Source organism: Antechinus flavipes, chromosome 4 (assembly GCF_016432865.1).
Source record: "Antechinus flavipes isolate AdamAnt ecotype Samford, QLD, Australia chromosome 4, AdamAnt_v2, whole genome shotgun sequence".
Taxonomy (NCBI): domain Eukaryota; kingdom Metazoa; phylum Chordata; class Mammalia; order Dasyuromorphia; family Dasyuridae; genus Antechinus; species Antechinus flavipes.
In genome coordinates, this window is record NC_067401.1 from 270,884,761 (window position 1) to 270,902,125 (window position 17,365).

A 17,365-nucleotide genomic window follows, 5' to 3' on the forward strand; every position below is an offset into this window, starting at 1 on the left:
GGGTAAAGAAAATCTGACCTTGTTCCTCTAGAGTATTTATAGTAAGTGTATTCCCTTTACCTAGAATATCCTCTCTATTATCCTCCCATCCAATCAGTTAAATTCTTACCCCTCTTGTAAAGGCTATCTCCAACACTACTTTCTTGGAAGTCTTCCTTGAATCTCCCCAGATCAGAAATAACTTTTCTACACTTAAATCTCACATTGTTTTTATGCATTTAAAAATACTATCATTATTTTTATAGATGTCATAGCCACTTACTAAATTGTTAACTCATTAGCAGGCAGAGATATTATGTTTTATCTCTTATCTCCTTCAATAACTAGCATAGTGCTACATACAGTAGATATTTAAATAATTTAAATAAATGTTTGTTGAATTTAATTAATGATTTTAGGAATACTCTATCTCAAATATATTACATTGTCTCTTTGATCTATATTTTAGATAACTGCTATAAAAAGATATAAGAATCAATGAATTGCTCCAAAGGATAAACAATAAGAGTGGGGAAAATAATAGAAGATATGATCTGGGAAATCCATAAAATGGATAATACAAAACTAATTTCATCAATTAAACAATCCTTTGCTTTTATAAGCTTTATGGAAAAATTATCTTCTTATAAAAGAATCATAGTTGGCACAAACCTCAAGCACTTAAATAATTAGTCTTATTTTGTTGGTTTTAAAAATAAGAAACTTTAAAAAATATGAACATTACTTATGTATATTTTCATTAAGCATTTCCCTCTTGAAATTATCTCCAGTGCCAAGCAAAGATTATAGCATAAGGGAGGCACTTGAAAGGGAGGCAGATTGGCCCAATGATTAAAAGCACTAACTCTGTACTCAAAGGGTATATGAACAAATTCTTTCTGAATGTTTACTACCTTTATTATCTGTGTTACTTTGAGCAAATCACTTAACCTTCCTTAGGCCTCAGTTTCCTTATATGTAAAAGAAAGAGAAAAAAGTAAGTTGATCTCAGAAGTCCCTTCTAGTTCTAGAGCTATGAATAAATTCTTGACTGATTGAATTGCAAGTTATCTTTATTCTCATAAGAGTTATCATAATTATAACAATCTCTGCAAAGAGTATACCATGTGTTATTTCAGCATCCAGAGAATTAAATTAACCCACTGAAAGCCGCAGTCAGCTGCATTATTTCATGGGAGAACTGTTTGTCAACTCCCCAGAGAATCTGGAGTTGAATGCTCAACATAAGACATTCAGCTTCCAACAAAACAGGGCCAGTAAAATATGTCCCTTGAGATTAATATCAAACATTCCACTCCAATTCTCTGATGCTTGTTTTAGGTTATTTTGATTGATGGCGGAATTAAAAACTCAAGTTATTTTTAAAAGAGGAAAACAGCCTTCTCTGTTAGTATGATAAATACAGATGCAGAACCAAAAGTCAATATTCCAAAGGCTGCAGCATCTCAGAACAAGAAAAAGGACCTGGGGACATCTAATTCAACATACTTAATTTACAGGTAAGGAAAGTGAGATCTGGGGATATAAAGTGATATAGGCTGCCTAGATGACATGGTATGGCAGGATCTGGGATCAGGAAGAAGTGAATTTGAATCTTGCTATGGATGCTTATTATCTGCTCCAGCTCAGTTTTAAGTCCCTCAGTGTCTACTGGTATCTTTCCTTATCTGTAAAATGGAAATGCTAACATCAGCTAATATACAGAGTTGTTGTGAAGATCAAATAAGATTATATATATAAAGTGTTTTACAAATCTTAAAGGGTTAAATGTTAGCTATTATTATTATTATTATTACCCAAGATTATAGAACTAGTTATCAAAAGAGCTTGAGTTAATACCCTGGTTTTCTGACCTTTAGTCTCTTGTTCTTTCTGGTAGAACCAAATGATAATGGCTTAGAACCTGATTTATCCATGTATGGATACACTCATAATCACATTTGACCCTCACAACAATTCTTTGAAGGTAGGTAGAGTGCTATTCATGTCTTCACTTTACTTGAAAAAAAAGCTCAATAATTTACTCAGGATCAGCTGAGACTAGTATTAATATCATTTTACAGTTGAGGAAACAGACCTAGAAAAGCTAAATAATTTGTTCAGGGTTAGACAAAGTGTCAGACATTGGACTAGAATGCAAATTTTACCTACTAATCTAGTGCTTTTAGCACTACACTGTGCTTATGTTTGTCCTATTTTTCCAATTTGTAAGTGTGTGGGTTTAAAATGGTTTTTCTTTGTGCAAAAGAAATCTTCTTTGTTGGAAAGAATATATAAATAATTTAACGTTCTTTATAGATTTTGGAGAAGCAAAGCATAGGAATTCTGTTGGATATGCATCCCAACTAACTGATTTCAGTTTCATCAAATTTTTTAAACTTTTTTCAGGTTTCAAAGATCATCTTTATTTTGGATTTATAACGTGTCTAACATTGAGAGAGAAGAAGGAGGAAAAGATGAGAGAGAAAGCAATAGAGGGGAGAGAATAAAGGGGAAGAAAAGGAGAAAAAGGAAGGAGAAAGAGACAGATGGAGACAGAGACATAGAGACACAGAGACAGATAGAGAAAAGAGACAGAGAGAGACATAGACAGAGAAAGAAAGAGGAGAAACAGAGACAGGTCAAGGGGAACAGGAGAAGGAACAAACTTTCAGGGAAAGTGATATTGTATAGGGGATAGAAAAATGATCTCAGAATGTGGAAAACCAAGGTTTGAAGCCTTACCTTTGAAAAACATAGTGAGTGTATGACCCTGAGAAAGTTATTTAAATTCTTAGTGTTCTCCAAGACAACTTTCTAAGACTCATTGCCAATCTTCTTTGGTAGAATGAGTTTCCTAATAGGGAATTCCCTATACCAGTGAATTCACAAGTCCAGACAAATGTAATGTAAATGTAAACTCACATACATGTACACAAGCATGTGACATATTATATACTGTATGTTTTATGCATGCCTATATGGGCACATATATAGGGACATGTATATGTGTATGTATACATATGTGTATATATGTATGTATCCATGTGCTACTCCAGTGGATAGAATACTGGGTCTAGAATCAGGGAAAATCATCTTTCTGAATTCAAATCTGGCCTCAGACACTTACTAATGGTATATCCTGGGTCATCTATAAAACGAGGTGGAAAAGGAAATGGCAAATCAGTATCTTTACCAAATAAATCCCAAATGGGGGTTACAGAGACTGAGGCCTGAAAGAAAAGCAAACAATAATGCATATATACACATACAAATACACTTATAAGTATACATATTATGTATATATGTGTGTATTTATGTGGATTGTTGGACTTTATTTGGCTTTGAAACCCTTCTGCCATTTGACTCTTTGCAATCTTATCACTGCACAGTAAGATGACTTGCCTAGTTATTTTCTGAATCTGTTACATGGTTTCTCATCTCTATGACTTAGCTTACATTGTTTCCTCTGGCTAGAGTACTATATTCCTATAAGACAAGTTCTGCTGTCACAATTGATACTATCTTTTAAGAATTAGATCAATTCTTCCCACATCCTGCGATGCTTAACCTTTTTTTGTATGTTACATAGTCCTTATGACAATCTAATGAAGCTCTCATTTGAGTAATGTTTTTAAATAATTGAATTAAATAGCTAAAATTGTCACTTAGGTATTAGTGAAAATAAAGATATATTTCTTTCCCATTCTAATTCACAAAACTCTTGAAATCCATCCAGGGATTCCAAGAGGTCTTTGGTCCCCAGGATAAGAATCCTTGCACTAAAGTAACACTTGTTTTACTAGGCTCTTCCACAGAGACCATAGAGACCACCGAGACTATTTTATCTTTAAGATATAAATGGAATATTATAGAAAGAATGATTTGGTTGACAGTTTGGAGATTTTTAGCTATTATTTCGAAAGACTTGTCATGCCAGTGAGACAATTGAAAATACCTGTCATGTTTGTGAGAAAGTGAAAAAGAAAGAGTAAGTAAATATTCTTTAAACTTATGAAAAAACTTATAAAGAAAATTATATGAAAAGAGTCTAGTTGAAAACATTATTTTCCTCTCAAGGATGAAGAGAAGTTAGAGAAGATAGAAAGATGATGGAGAAATTTTTCTGGTGAAGCTATTATAAATATATGAATAAACAAATGAATGAAAATATTTAATAAGCACTTACTATGTTCCAAAAACCAAAGATATATTTCTGCTCTCTAGGCGCTCATACCAGCCAGGGGAGGAGACAAGATAAAAAAGAATTTCAGCTGCAGGGCATGTGGAAAGGCTCAGAAAACCCAAGAATTCAGCAACAAAACTGATAGAAAAACCAAATGATAGTGCCCAGTAGTCTGATGGGCTTTTTGAGCACATTAGATTGCAATGGCAGGTGAGATGATAAGACCTTTTGACTCTTCATCTTGTTCCACTGATGCAATAAAGCCCTCTTAGAGAGGAGATGGAGGGAAAGGAAAGATAGAGGTGCTCCTAGCTCTTGTTTGTTTTTCTTTCTCAAAGAGGACCATGACATCAGAGAAATGATACTATAACCTCTGCAAGTGAACTGTATTTAAGTTGAGTGCAAAATTAACCTTTCTTACTTCCCCCTCCAAAGCCATCTGGATTCAGTGACCAGATTTTCATTTTTACCTTTAAAAAAGATTCTTGAAAAGAGACATCAAGTAAGATTTTGTTGTTGTTGTTGTTGTTGTTGTTGTTGTTGTTGTTGTTGTTGTTATTGTGGTTGTTTTGGTTAGGGGAAGTAATTGGGATTAAGGGATTTGCCCAGGGTCACACAATTAGTGCTAGAAGACAGATTTGACTTCAGGTACTACAGATACCAGGGATGATGCTCTATTGATTGAATCACCTAGTTGCCTCATATCTTGAGAGAAATTGAATAGTGTGGGATTATATTTTTATAAGTGAAATTAGCTATATTTATTTTAATGGTTTGAGCTGATTCTGGCTATGACAGTTTTCACAGTTAAATCATTACAGATAATGATTTGTCTTTGTGTTATCACTGGTTACATTATAAACTATACAGCTAGTATCTTTGATGTTTATTTAAAACTTAGATTTTTAGGGATTTAAACACATAAACGAGCAAATACAAGAATAATTTTCTTCAGTGTATTAACTAAATATTATTAAACATGGAAGTTTAGTTGATTGAATAATGGGAAATATGTTGAAAATCAGCAGTCAGAGGCAAGATAAATAGTGCAGTGGATAGATCACGGGCTCTCAAGACAGGAGAACCTGAGTTGAAATTCAGCTTCAGACACAACCATCCTAACTATATGACCCTGAGCAAATCAATTTATCTCATTGTCTTGCAAAAGAAAAAGAAAACAGAAATTAGCAAGCTACTAATCTTTTTGAGAGGTAATTTGACAGAGTGAAGTGAATTGCTTAGGACCACACAGCTCATAATGTTATGCCACAGTTCTCTTTAACTGTCCTGACTCAGTGCATTAGATTCCCTTGTCTCAGTTTCCTTAACTGTTCTGTTTCAATTCCCTAAGCTGTAAAACTCCCCCTCTGGCCCATTAAGACTGAAGGACCATTTGCTCTGGGGATATAAATTGTTTTTTTTTTTTGTTTGTTTGTTTGTTTTTTTTTAATAATAACTTTGTATTGACAGAATCCATGCCAGGATAATTTTTACACAGCATTATCCCTTGCAATCACTTATGTTTCGTTTTTTCCCCTCCCTCCCTCCTCCCCCCCCAAGATGGCAAGCAGTCCTATATATGTTAAATATGTAGCAGTATATCCTAGATACAATACATATTTGCAGAACCGAACAGTTCTCCCACTGCACAGGGAGAGTTGAATTCAGAAGGTAAAAATAACTCGGGAAGAAAATCAAAAATCAAATAGTTCACATTCATTTCCCAGTATTCCTTCTTTGGGTGTAGCTGTTTCTGTCCATCATTTATCCAATGAAACTCGAACTGAGTTCTTCTTGATACCAATCCTTATCTATTGTGCCATTAGTTGGAAAGCTGACTTCAAAATCAATAAGAATAACTTACATTTACATAGCACTTACTATATGCCAGGCACTACACTAAAGACTTTACAATTATTATCTCACAACAATTCCTGAAAGGGTAGGTCTCTATTTTACACAAAACTAAGAGTTAAGTAACTTGCCTAGGCTCATACCACTAATTGGTGTCTGATTCTGGATTTGAACTCAGGTCTTCCTGACTTTAGGGTCGCTGCACCATCAGTTGAGGAGCTGACTTCCAGAGTTAAGAACTATGTCAAAGTTCTATTTTTGACTCATTCTAGCTTTGTAACCCTCAACAAGTCATTTAATTTGTTGAACCAGAAAATTCCCTAAGACAATATATTTCAGAAAATTTACCAATCTGCATTTATTGAGAATTTCTGAACCCTATACTAATGAAATCACACATCTGGAGCGTAAATAAAATATTCTGGCCCTTGGATTCCTTTATTTCCTCCTAAACTCATGTTAAAGTAATAAAACTTTTCCTGCCCATTCCTTTCTAAAATGCCCCATATTTATTGTATTCACTCCTGCAAGAGTATAACCTCTTTAAGTATAGTGATTTAAAAAAAAAAAATAAAACAAGTATTTCCATAACATAGTACGAAGAAAAAAAGATAATTATATGTGCAAATCTATTATGTACAACTTTTACTATATCTTTTAAATATATAATTAAAATTATCATATAACTTTTTTTCCCCCTTTTTTCTCCCTTCCCTCCCCCTGTAATTGATGATGGCTACTATTAGACACAAATACATGTACATACACACACATACATGTAAAACTATTCTATACTTCTATTTATTAGTTCTTTCTCTGGGTGTCTTCCTTCATTTGTTCTTTGTTGTTAATTTAGGTACTTATAATAATCAGAATGATTTGGTCATTCAAAGTAGTTCTTAATATCTTTAGCACTTAAAATAGTGCCTGACACTAAGAGTTAAATTAATGCTTGTTCCATTTTCACAATCTGGCCCCATTTTATACTTATATCATATCCCATAAGGTTTCTAACATTCTAACAAAATTAGATTATTCACTGTTTCTTAAATATGTCCAACATGCTTCTGTACTACTTATAGCTGGAATGCCTGCCTGCATCAATCTTGACATGCTAAAATCCTGTCTAGCCTTTAAGGGACAATTACTATGCCATCTTCTCTATGAAATCTTCTCTGAACTTTCCTCATCTGGCAAGTAGACTTATCTATCACCTAAACTCATAAAGATACTGTTTATATTTATTATATCTGAATTGCCTTAGACAACTCTGTTAGGTTGTCGTTGTTTTGTTGGGTTTTGTTTTGTTTTTTCTGTTAATATTTTTTATTTTAAAATTATATACAAAATGTTAAAGAAAACAATTGCCATCTATACAACAGAACATAAGAAAGGATTCAATATAAAACAATGAATCTCCATGTCAAAAACGCCTATATGATAAATACTGCCCAACTTCTCTTTGCTTCCTTTTTGGTTTTCTTTTGTTCTCTGTTGTTCACTTTTTACTTTACTTTTTCCTCTCTCCCTCCCTCTACCCCAAAGAGCGCTACAATTAAGTGTATACATACATACGTACGTACGTACATACATATATATATATATATATATATATATACATACATACATAATATTAAAATACACACACGTGTGTGTGTGTGTGTGTGTGTGTGTGTGTGTGTGTGTGAGAGAGAGAGAGAGAGAGAGTGTGTGTGTGTGTAAAATATTAGCAGTACTCATGATTGTCATCATTATTTGGGTAGTTTAAAATAAATTTGTGGGGTCCGACTGACCATGATAAGGTAGTATATAAGGGTGCACTTTGCTTATTTCCTCCTATCATCTGTTTCTTTGAAGGTGGGGAGCATCTTCCTTTATATTATAAAACTTGTCTGCTGCAGCCAGGGCATTTTTATCAAAAATCAAGAAATTAATAGTATAAAGAGCTAGATTTAGAAGTTCTCACAGGGTTACCTGTGGCTCCCCCTTTCTTTTGTTTTTGGAGGAGGGTCTTAATGTCTCTGTTTTTCCTCTCTACTATTGCCTGTCCTTGAGGATTAAAAGGGTATGCCAGTGGTGTGTAAAATCTTATACTGTGCACAAAAGTGTGCAAAATGTTTAGAAGTATATGCAGGTCCATTATCTGTTTTTATGGCTTGTGGCACACCCATAATTGCAAATGCTTGTATAAAGAATTCAGTGACCACTTGGGCTGTCTCTTTTGCTGTTGCTGCTGATATCGCAAAAGTGAATCCTAAAGAAGTGTCTACTACAACATGGATAAAAGACAGACGACCAAAAGATTTATAATGGGTCACAGCCATTTGCCAAATTTCATTGGATCTCAAACCATGAGGGTTCTTCCTGGAGGCAATGTAGGAGCATGGGAAGGAAGGCAAGCTGTACAGGTTTTATTATGCTTCTTGCTTTCCTCTCTTGTTATTCCAAAATGCAAACGTAAAGCTTGAGCAGCCTGATGATATTTAAAATGAGATTCTTGGGCTTCTTGAAATAAAGGAGTGTTAGCCAGCATAGTTAGAAGGCTATCTACCTTTGAATTACAAAAATAGGACCTGGAAATCTACTATGAGAGTTGACGTGCAAGATATAAATCTTACCTGGATGCTTTCTCACTTGCTCTTGAAGTTCCTTGAAGAGCTGATATATATTAGAGGCTACAAATTTTATTTGGGCTGTGGCAATTCTTTGTACCCTACCTACTGAATAGGCTGAATCAGATATAATATTTATATCTCCTGGATAATAAGAGCTAGAATGATTGCATACAATTCATTCTGCTGAGGACTGAAAAGGAGTTTTGACTACTCTCTTTATAGTTAAGTCAAGAATATACAGCACAAATATGTTTGGATGCATCTATAAAGATAGTTGGTGCTTTAAGACGAACTTTAGAAACCTTCTCTTCAAGAATCCATTGCCAATTATGTCATAGTCTGGTTATCTTTAATAGAGACCCACATGCAAAATCTGGAGCCATGGCCAATAAAATTTACCACTCTGGGGTGGTTTCACAGCATACATTAATTTGTGCATTTATCTTGTCAGGTCTTATGCCAGATAATTGTACTACTTGCTTAATGACCTTTAATAAAATTCCAGCCACAAGCACTGGGTAAGGAGTAAGGCTTTGTTCTGGTTGTGCTGGGAGGTTCACCCACTCTATCACACAGTCTCCTTGATGAAGGACTGCTGTGGTGGGTGTGTCTTGTGTAGCAAAAACTGATATTTTCAAGGGTTTTTGAGCAATTCTTTCAACCACATTGGATAAAGCCAGTTCAACTTCTCTCTTCTTTTGTAAGCTGGCATGAGTTTAAAGCACTGTCTCCCCTTAAAATGTCATGTAATAGTTGTAACTGACAGCCTAACACTGGATGCATCCATTCTGAAAGTCATTTAAGGTGTTTAGCTTCTCTGTTCTTAACAAAAGTTTTTGTACTGTGAGCACCTAGGATATACTTCATATCCTAAATATTGAAAAGGAGCATGTCTTTGAATTTTCTCTTCAGCTTATTGTTTCCATGGTCTTTTGTAGACATGCTTCTAACATTTGTTCCTCAGGTGCACATCCCAATATATCATCCATGTAATGTAATAGCATAACTTTTGGAAATGCTTTTCTTACTGGAGTAAGAGCAGCAGCAACATACATTTGACACATAGTAGGGCTGTTTTTCATTCCCTGTGGCAAAACTGTCCATTCATATCTTTTATAAGGCTCAGCTAAGTTAATGCTGGGCACTGAAAAAGGCAAATCTTTTCATATCCTCCTTATCTAGAGGGATAGAATAGAAACAATCCTTAATGCCTATAACCCAAAGAGGCCATTCTCTAGGCAATTAAATAGGAGATGGAAGTCCAGGCTGAAAAGTTCCCATAGTTTCCATCTGTTCATTTAACTTTCTTAAATCAGTGAGCATCCTCCATTTTCCAGATTTTTTTCTTACAACAAATACTGGGGAATTCCAAGGACTTAATGTCCTTGGTCAAGATGCTCCTGTACTATATCTAATAAGGCCTGAATTTTATTGCTACCTAAGGGCTACTGTTCTATCCACACTGGTGTATCAGTTTTCCATTGGATAGGAACAGGTGAAAGTGTTGACAGGCCTTCAACAGCAGCCCTGCCTAAAAAAACAAGGTACTCATTTTTAATCCTAATTGTTGTAAAATGTCTCTTCCCCACAGATTGATGGGGATTTTTTTCAACTATAAAAGGAGCAAAAACTCCTGTTTTACCTTCAAATATCCATCTCAAGGGGGTAGCACTAACTTCAGCTGCTATTGATCCCCCTGCGCCAGACATGTAGGTGTCTGCCTTAATCTTTGGCCAGTGACTGGGCCACTTGGCACCTCTAATGATTGTACAATCTGCACCTGTGTCTACCAATCCTTCTAATTGTATGCCATTTATATAGATCATGAGCATAGGTCGGCCAGCTGTCACAGCTGCTGTCCAGTATATTCCTGGATTCTGTGTCTTGGAGTCAGAATCTGGGCAACTATCACCAGGTTGCTTATTAGGATTCTGTGTGAGTAACCCTGATGCTACTACTTCTCCTGAGTGATAAGTCACACATTGTCTACCTGTATTAATGACTGGGATATTATCTACACATTCCCAGTTTCCCACATCAGTGTGTGGATGGACACTGTTTTGTACGTACTCTCAGGAGGTGAAATGGTCAAGCCTACTGTGCCTGGAGGCAAGGGATCCATAGGCTGGAGAGGAACAGATTTCACTTCTCCAGGGGGTATCTCAGTTGTCCCAGATGCATATAACTCTATTTTCCCCAATTGTAATCCCTTTCTCCTATCAGATTGCTTTCTGGCTTGTTGATTGTATAATCCCCTTCTCCCATCATATGGGTTCCTGGCTGATTGGTCATGTCTGGGTACTGGACTTGTAGGCACTTTCTGGGTGCATCATTGGCTGCCATCATGCCCCAAGTGTTTTTTGTTTTGGGCCCTGGAGTTGGGCCCCTCATCCCATTTCCCTGAATCAGTCTACATTCTGAGGCCGAATGGAAGCCTCTGTTGCATTTTGGACATGGGGTTTTGGGTCTTGTTCTCCCACCCTGTTTTCTCACTCTGTCTCTATGCCAACATTGAGCTTTCAGATGTCCTACTTTACCACATTGAAAGCATTGATGAGTCTCTCTGGATGTCCCTTGCCAAAAGGGACCCTGTCTTCCCACGTTTGGATTTTGGGAAGTCTTCATCATAGCCTGGCTATAGAAGGCATTTGTGCCCACTGTGGCACAGCATCTTATGATCTCTCCTCTAAAGGAGCATGCTTGTGTAGTCTTAGTATAATTCTTCTACAAACCTCATTAGCATTTTCTTTAGCAAGTTGCCTTATCATAATGTCTGTTACTGCATTTTCACTATTAGTTCATACAACAGCTGTCTACAGATATCCCACAAAATCAGCAAAGGGTTCATTTGGCCCTTGTGTTATTTTTGTGAAGGCTTCACCCTTGTCGTTTTTATTGGGGAGTGAAGTCCATGCTTTGATAGCAGCAGCAACAATTTGCCCATATGCTGCTAAGGGGTAATTAATCTGTATTGAAATTTCTGCATAAGAACCTGCACCTGTTAGTTGGTCACAGGTGATTGGAGGATTAAGTCCACTATGACTATTTTGTTGGGTTTGTATCCTACAGAGCTCATTCAGAAAGCCACAACAAGTTTTGTCCAGGTTCTAAGGATGTCCTTGCTATAGATTTCCAGTCCCTAGGGGTTAAGACTTCACAAGCCAAATTCTGTAATAACATCTTAACATAAGCTGATGTAGCCCCATAAAGAGTGCAAGCCTTTTTCAGGTCTTTCAGGATTTCTATATCAAAAGGATCATATCTTCTACTGGATACATTTCCAGTTGCAAATCACTTAAATTCTGGCCTTCTTCTGTGGCTTTAAGGTCCTGCCTTTTGCAATCTAGTCATAGGAGGGGGTGACTTTTTGGGGGGAGGTGCTGGCAGTGTCACCATCCCTTCCACTACTCCTCCCCCTTCATCCTGGAAGATGAAGTTGATGGGGGTGTGTCAAGAACCAGTTCTGGTTTAGGCAGGGTTGAAGCTGCTTTGTGAGAGCAAGAATCACCACATCTTTGACCACACCCCCACACCCTTCGCCATGCTCCTCATCCTGGCTTAACTCCCCATGCCCTCTGGTAATATTGCTTTTAAATCCCTATTCCTCCTTTGTCCTCCTCATTTTCCTAATATTTCCTCATCTGGACATTCTGAAAACTTTTCTTTTTTCTATAACTTGCAGGATTTTTTAAAGCCAATTGTATTATGTTGTGTGTGTGTATGTATACATATATATATATAGTGTTTCTTTGGAAAGTGACTCAGAACCATTATCATTATAATAGTCACATAATTGATCACCTACAAGTTTCCAATTATTTAGGCTTATCTCTTCTTCCTCAAAGAACTAAGGGGATGTATATTCTAATGTATGCAGGAAGCCATCAATCGGCTCCCAAGTCATAAATAAGCCCTGTCTCTTTATCAGTAAGAGTATGCTTCCTGCAGATTTCCTTTGGGGTAGGGTTGGGGTTGGGGTTGGGGATGGGGGAGAATCTTTTCCCAGTATCCCATTGCAGCTAGAAAAGGATACTAGTTTAGCCCTCAACAAAGTTAAGTTCCCTGTTTGTCTGTTTAAATAATCATCCTATTTCTTGTTCACCGGAGACTTCTTCAATGAAGTTAGGGTCCTCAGGCCCCACGCTCGAGCACCAAATGTGACCACTGTGCTAGCACCCCAGATACCTCAGAATTGGTCAGAGTCAGGATAAGCAAAAGTCCTTAGTCTTTATTTTTGGTCTTAGATGCAGGATTGAACAGGATGGAAGCAGAATCTCTGCGACCACCTTCCCCCTCATCTACTGCCCAGAGTGACTCTGGCTAGTCTTACTCCATCCCCTAGTCCCTCCTACAATCCTCTGTATACACCAATCATTGAGCCAGCATGGATAGTGGAAAGGACCATCTTCCAAGCATATGCCCATAGAGTATTGTCCAATCTGTAGTTAGACTCAAGTGCTCAGCAGTCCTGACCTCAGTGCATCGATTCAATAATTTCAGCCCTCTACATGAGGGCTGAAATCAAATTAATTAATTATTGTGACTTTGAAGAAATAGAAAAAGTTAAGTAAAATTTTAATGTTAAAAATTATATTGGCTTTACCTATCTGTGACAATAAATATTATTTCAGTTACTTAAATCTGAGTTTATTTGTATGTTTTATATTTTATGTTTATGCCCATATAATTCCTGTTACTTTTTTGGCAAACAATATGGAACAATATTGTTGACACATAATGTAGTTCTCTATTTTTCAGTTTTGATTAAATCTATTTTAATTTTAACTTTGAGTTTATTATTACATTATAAATTCTACTCATGTCCTTTATTTTATTTTTGTGTATATCTCTCAATTTTTAAAATGTTTCCTGAATGTTGCTGAATTCAATTTTTTTGATCTGCTATCTGTTTCTCTTTTATTGGTAAATTCATTCTATTCCCATTCTATGCTATAAATTATATGTTGTATATTCTGGTCCTTCCTATTTTTCTTCACTATCCTTCTCACCCTATTTACCCTATCTTTCCTCATTTCCCTGCTTTACTTCTAACCTGTACCTTGCCCAGGTCCTATTTCTTAATCTACACAGTCCTCTAAGCATCCTTCTCTTGTTCTTTTCCCTCACCCTATTCTTTTACCATTTTATTTTTCTGAATTTAGAAAAGTTTTATTCCCTTCCAAATATATATATATGTATAAATGTTGTTTCCTCTTTAAGCCATTTCCTTTTGAGAGTAAGTTTCCAGCACTATCCACCCTCCTCACTATTTAGCTTCTTCTGTATCAGTTTTTTCCTCTTATACCTCATTTGTATGAATCTCTCTCTACATAGTTTTATTTTTTAGAATCACCCCATCATACTCAGCTCAGCCCGCACCTTTCTTAAAACTACCTAAATAATGATGACAATCATATGAATACTGCTAATATTTTAATATATAATTTATCTTTAATGAGTCCCCTATAATTGGTCTTTAATGTTTACCTTACATTTTTCCTGAATGTTATGTGTCAATTTTTCCCTTAGTTCTGGGTCTTTTGTTACAAAAAAAATTGAAAGTTTTTGAATTCTTTAAATATCCATTCTTTTTCTGTTCAGGATAATATTTATCTTTTCTGGGTAAATTAGTCTTGGTCTTAATCCCAACTCTTTGTCTCTATGGAATATAGTATTTCAAAAAGTTATAGTTCTTCAGCATTAAAGCTGCTAGATTTTGTGTGATCTTTATTATAACTCCATGATACCTAACTTTTTTCTTGTTGCTTGCAATATTTTCTCCTTAATCTGCGAGCTTTGAAACTTGGATGTGATATTCTTGTAAATTTTCCTCCTGGGATTTCTTTCAGGTGGTGACTGGTAGATTTTTTTTTTTTCTATTTCTACTTTGCATTTTTGTTCTAGAACCTCAAGGCAATTTTCCTTGATAATTTCTTGTGATATTGTGTGAAGATTCTTTTTTTATTGTAATTTTCAGATAATCTGGCTTTTTATATAATTTCTCCTCAATCTGTTCTCCAAGTTGATTGTTTTTCTGATGTTTCACAAAGTGCTATTTTTTTCATTTTTTTTTTTTGATTTTATGTTTTATGATTTCTTGGTGTCTTTGGAACCATTAGCTTCCCCTTGCCCAATTCTAGTTTTCAAAGAATTATTTTTTCCTTAAGTTTTTGATTATCTATTTCCAGTTGGCTAACTTTCTTTTCATAATTTTCTTGTTCTTATTTTTTTTCTATTTTCCTCAATTTCTCTTATTTGATTTTTAAAATCCTTTTTTATGTTCTTCCAAGAACTCTTTTTGAGTTTGGGGTCCATTTGACATTTCTCACTGAAAAAGGAGTGACCTTTTTACCGCTACTATTTTCTTAATATGAATCAGATCTTCTCTATTCCCATAATAACTATCTGTGATTGGATTCTTTCTCTTTTGCTTACTCATTTTTATTTATTTATTTTGGTTTTATTTGTTTTTAACAGTTGTAGTGCTGAGGAATGGGGGCTGATACGCCAACGTCTCAGGTCCTTCTTACTGTATTTTGTGAGGTCAGTGTCGCTAATCAAGCCTAGGCTTTCCACTTCTAAGCCATGCCCCCCGCCACACTGTCCCACAAATACACTGTATTTGTGTTCCCTTAGGTAGTTGCATTCTACAGCTGTGCTTTCTACCCAAGAACTGAAACCAGAGACTCTGCTCTTCTGCCCATAACCAATAGAGTCCCACTCCTCTGCTACTGAATTTACCAAATGATAGTTCCTTCTCTTTGCTGCACAGCCTGAGAGGCATGTAGTCAGCACAGGTGATGTTGGCATTCCTTGATAGTGGAAGGTCCTCAGCCATGATTTCCACCCCCATTCCTCATCTTCACTCCCCCCAAAATGTCTGCAACAAGAAAATCTTTAAGATTGAGGCATCCACTCCATCCAGCAATCCACAAGGCTTATTGTTTGTGGATTCTGCTTAGTCAGCCTGGAGGTTTTACACTTCACTCAGGCCCAATTCCTAAGAAGTTAGGTCTTTTCAAATTGTCTTAGGAGGACCACTGTTTTACCTCAAGTTTGAGTTGTTCTGAGGCAATGTTCTCTATCTTTTGTGGAAAAAATTTGGAGAACTGAAAGTTTTTTGACCTACTCTACCATCTTCCCAGAAACCACCTATACTATGTTAAAATAGATTACATATTTCTTTGGAAGGTGACAATTCTCAAATAAATCATAAGACTTCCATATATTCTCATTTATAACAAAGATATTTGTATGTGTACTTTAGACTACACATTCCTACAAGGCAGATTTATTTAATTTCATGTCTCCTTGATGCTTACCAGGAAGCACTTTTCATAAATAGATGCTAATAATAAACTATTTGTGAAAGGAAAGCAGGAAGGACAGAATGAAGAAGAGGGAGAGAAGAGGGCAGGGAAAAGGAAAGATAGAACAAGGGACAGAGGGAGCAAAAGAGAGCTGGGAGGACCTCATTTGGCTGTCTTCTAGCAAATCTATTCATTCCTAAAAATAGTGAGAGTTCAAATAGGTAATATGTAACCAACAGGCATATCTTATTTTTTTAATCCAAATAATCCAGATTTCTATGGTTGATAGCAATATATAAAGCAGACAGACAAAATATGTAAGGCTCAAGCTGTACATAAAGCAGATAGACAGTGTGTAAGGCTCAGCCTCCTTAAAGTTTCCGATGACTGATGCCACTTGAACTTGCTGGCCAAACAAAGGTATATATACAATTCAATTATACTTACCTTTTACATGGTCATGCATAATTTTGGGAAAATATATACAACCTTCTTCTGGTTGCACTGTTTTATATGAAAAACGAGCCGTAAAACCCCAGGGTTTCAAGGGAAGATCTTTGTTGCTATGTGATGGCCCACACAAAGATGACTTTAAATAATAAATCAATGCTGTTCAAAGATTGCAAATTCTCAGAGATTAGAAGTTTTCCATTGACTGTGCCTGTTGAATTTTGTCTTAACTTAATCTTCCCATACCATTCATCTCCATCCCCATAAGCCTACTTTAAGATGCTCTGGGAAGAGATTGAAAACACAAAATCCTTAGCAGGACCAAAATATGATAAACTTTAAAATACTGAATGCAGGAACAAAGTAGCAAAGAAGCTCAGAGGTAATTTTGTAACATTTCAGAAAGAACAGATATTACTAGACAGATCTGATAAAAATACTCACTAAGTCTTATCTTGCCTTGCTTGACTGAATATTATTTCAGGATTAATTGAATTAACTCATAGATCCAGTAACAACTATAAAGTCCTAAGCATGTATTTTAAGATTTTACATGGCATCTTCCTTAGTTAATTTCTATTCCCCACTTCCCCATATATCCTGGCTTCTGTTTTCTTGTTCATTAAAGAAAACCAAATATTCCTACTTCAACAGTCTCCAGTTTCATAGATCATACTATGTCATATTGGAAATGGACCTTAGCAAAATATCATCTACTCCAACATTTTAATTTTAGAGATGGGGAAACTGAGACCTGAATAAATGAAATAATTAGATTAAACATATCAGATTGGGATTTGAGTTTGGAAAACTGAAAACTGCATTCCTCAGTGTCTCATTCATTGTCCTTCCCTTCCCACTTTTAACACCAATACCTTTTAAAACAATTTGTGTGCCATCTCTATTTGGAATGCTTCCAAAATCCTTCATACAAAAATTTCCTTAAAATGTCTATTTCTCTGAAGCCTAAC

At 35.8% G+C, this 17,365-nt stretch overlaps 1 protein-coding gene across 3 annotated transcripts in view; it reads left to right on the forward strand.

Moving 5' to 3' along the window:
• FHL5 (four and a half LIM domains 5) overlaps positions 1 to 17,365 on the forward strand; it is a 75,170-nt gene that overhangs the window by 16,369 nt on the left and 41,436 nt on the right. Inside the window, exon 1 of one of the 3 annotated variants that reach the window (XM_051997427.1) lies at positions 1,340 to 1,499. The exons of the other annotated variants lie outside the window; for them this stretch is intronic. Coding sequence (XP_051853387.1) covers positions 1,393 to 1,499 — 107 coding nt within the window. The 5' untranslated portion in view covers positions 1,340 to 1,392. Of the gene's footprint in view, positions 1 to 1,339; positions 1,500 to 17,365 lie in introns of those variants that run through there. 3 annotated transcript variants of the gene reach the window in all.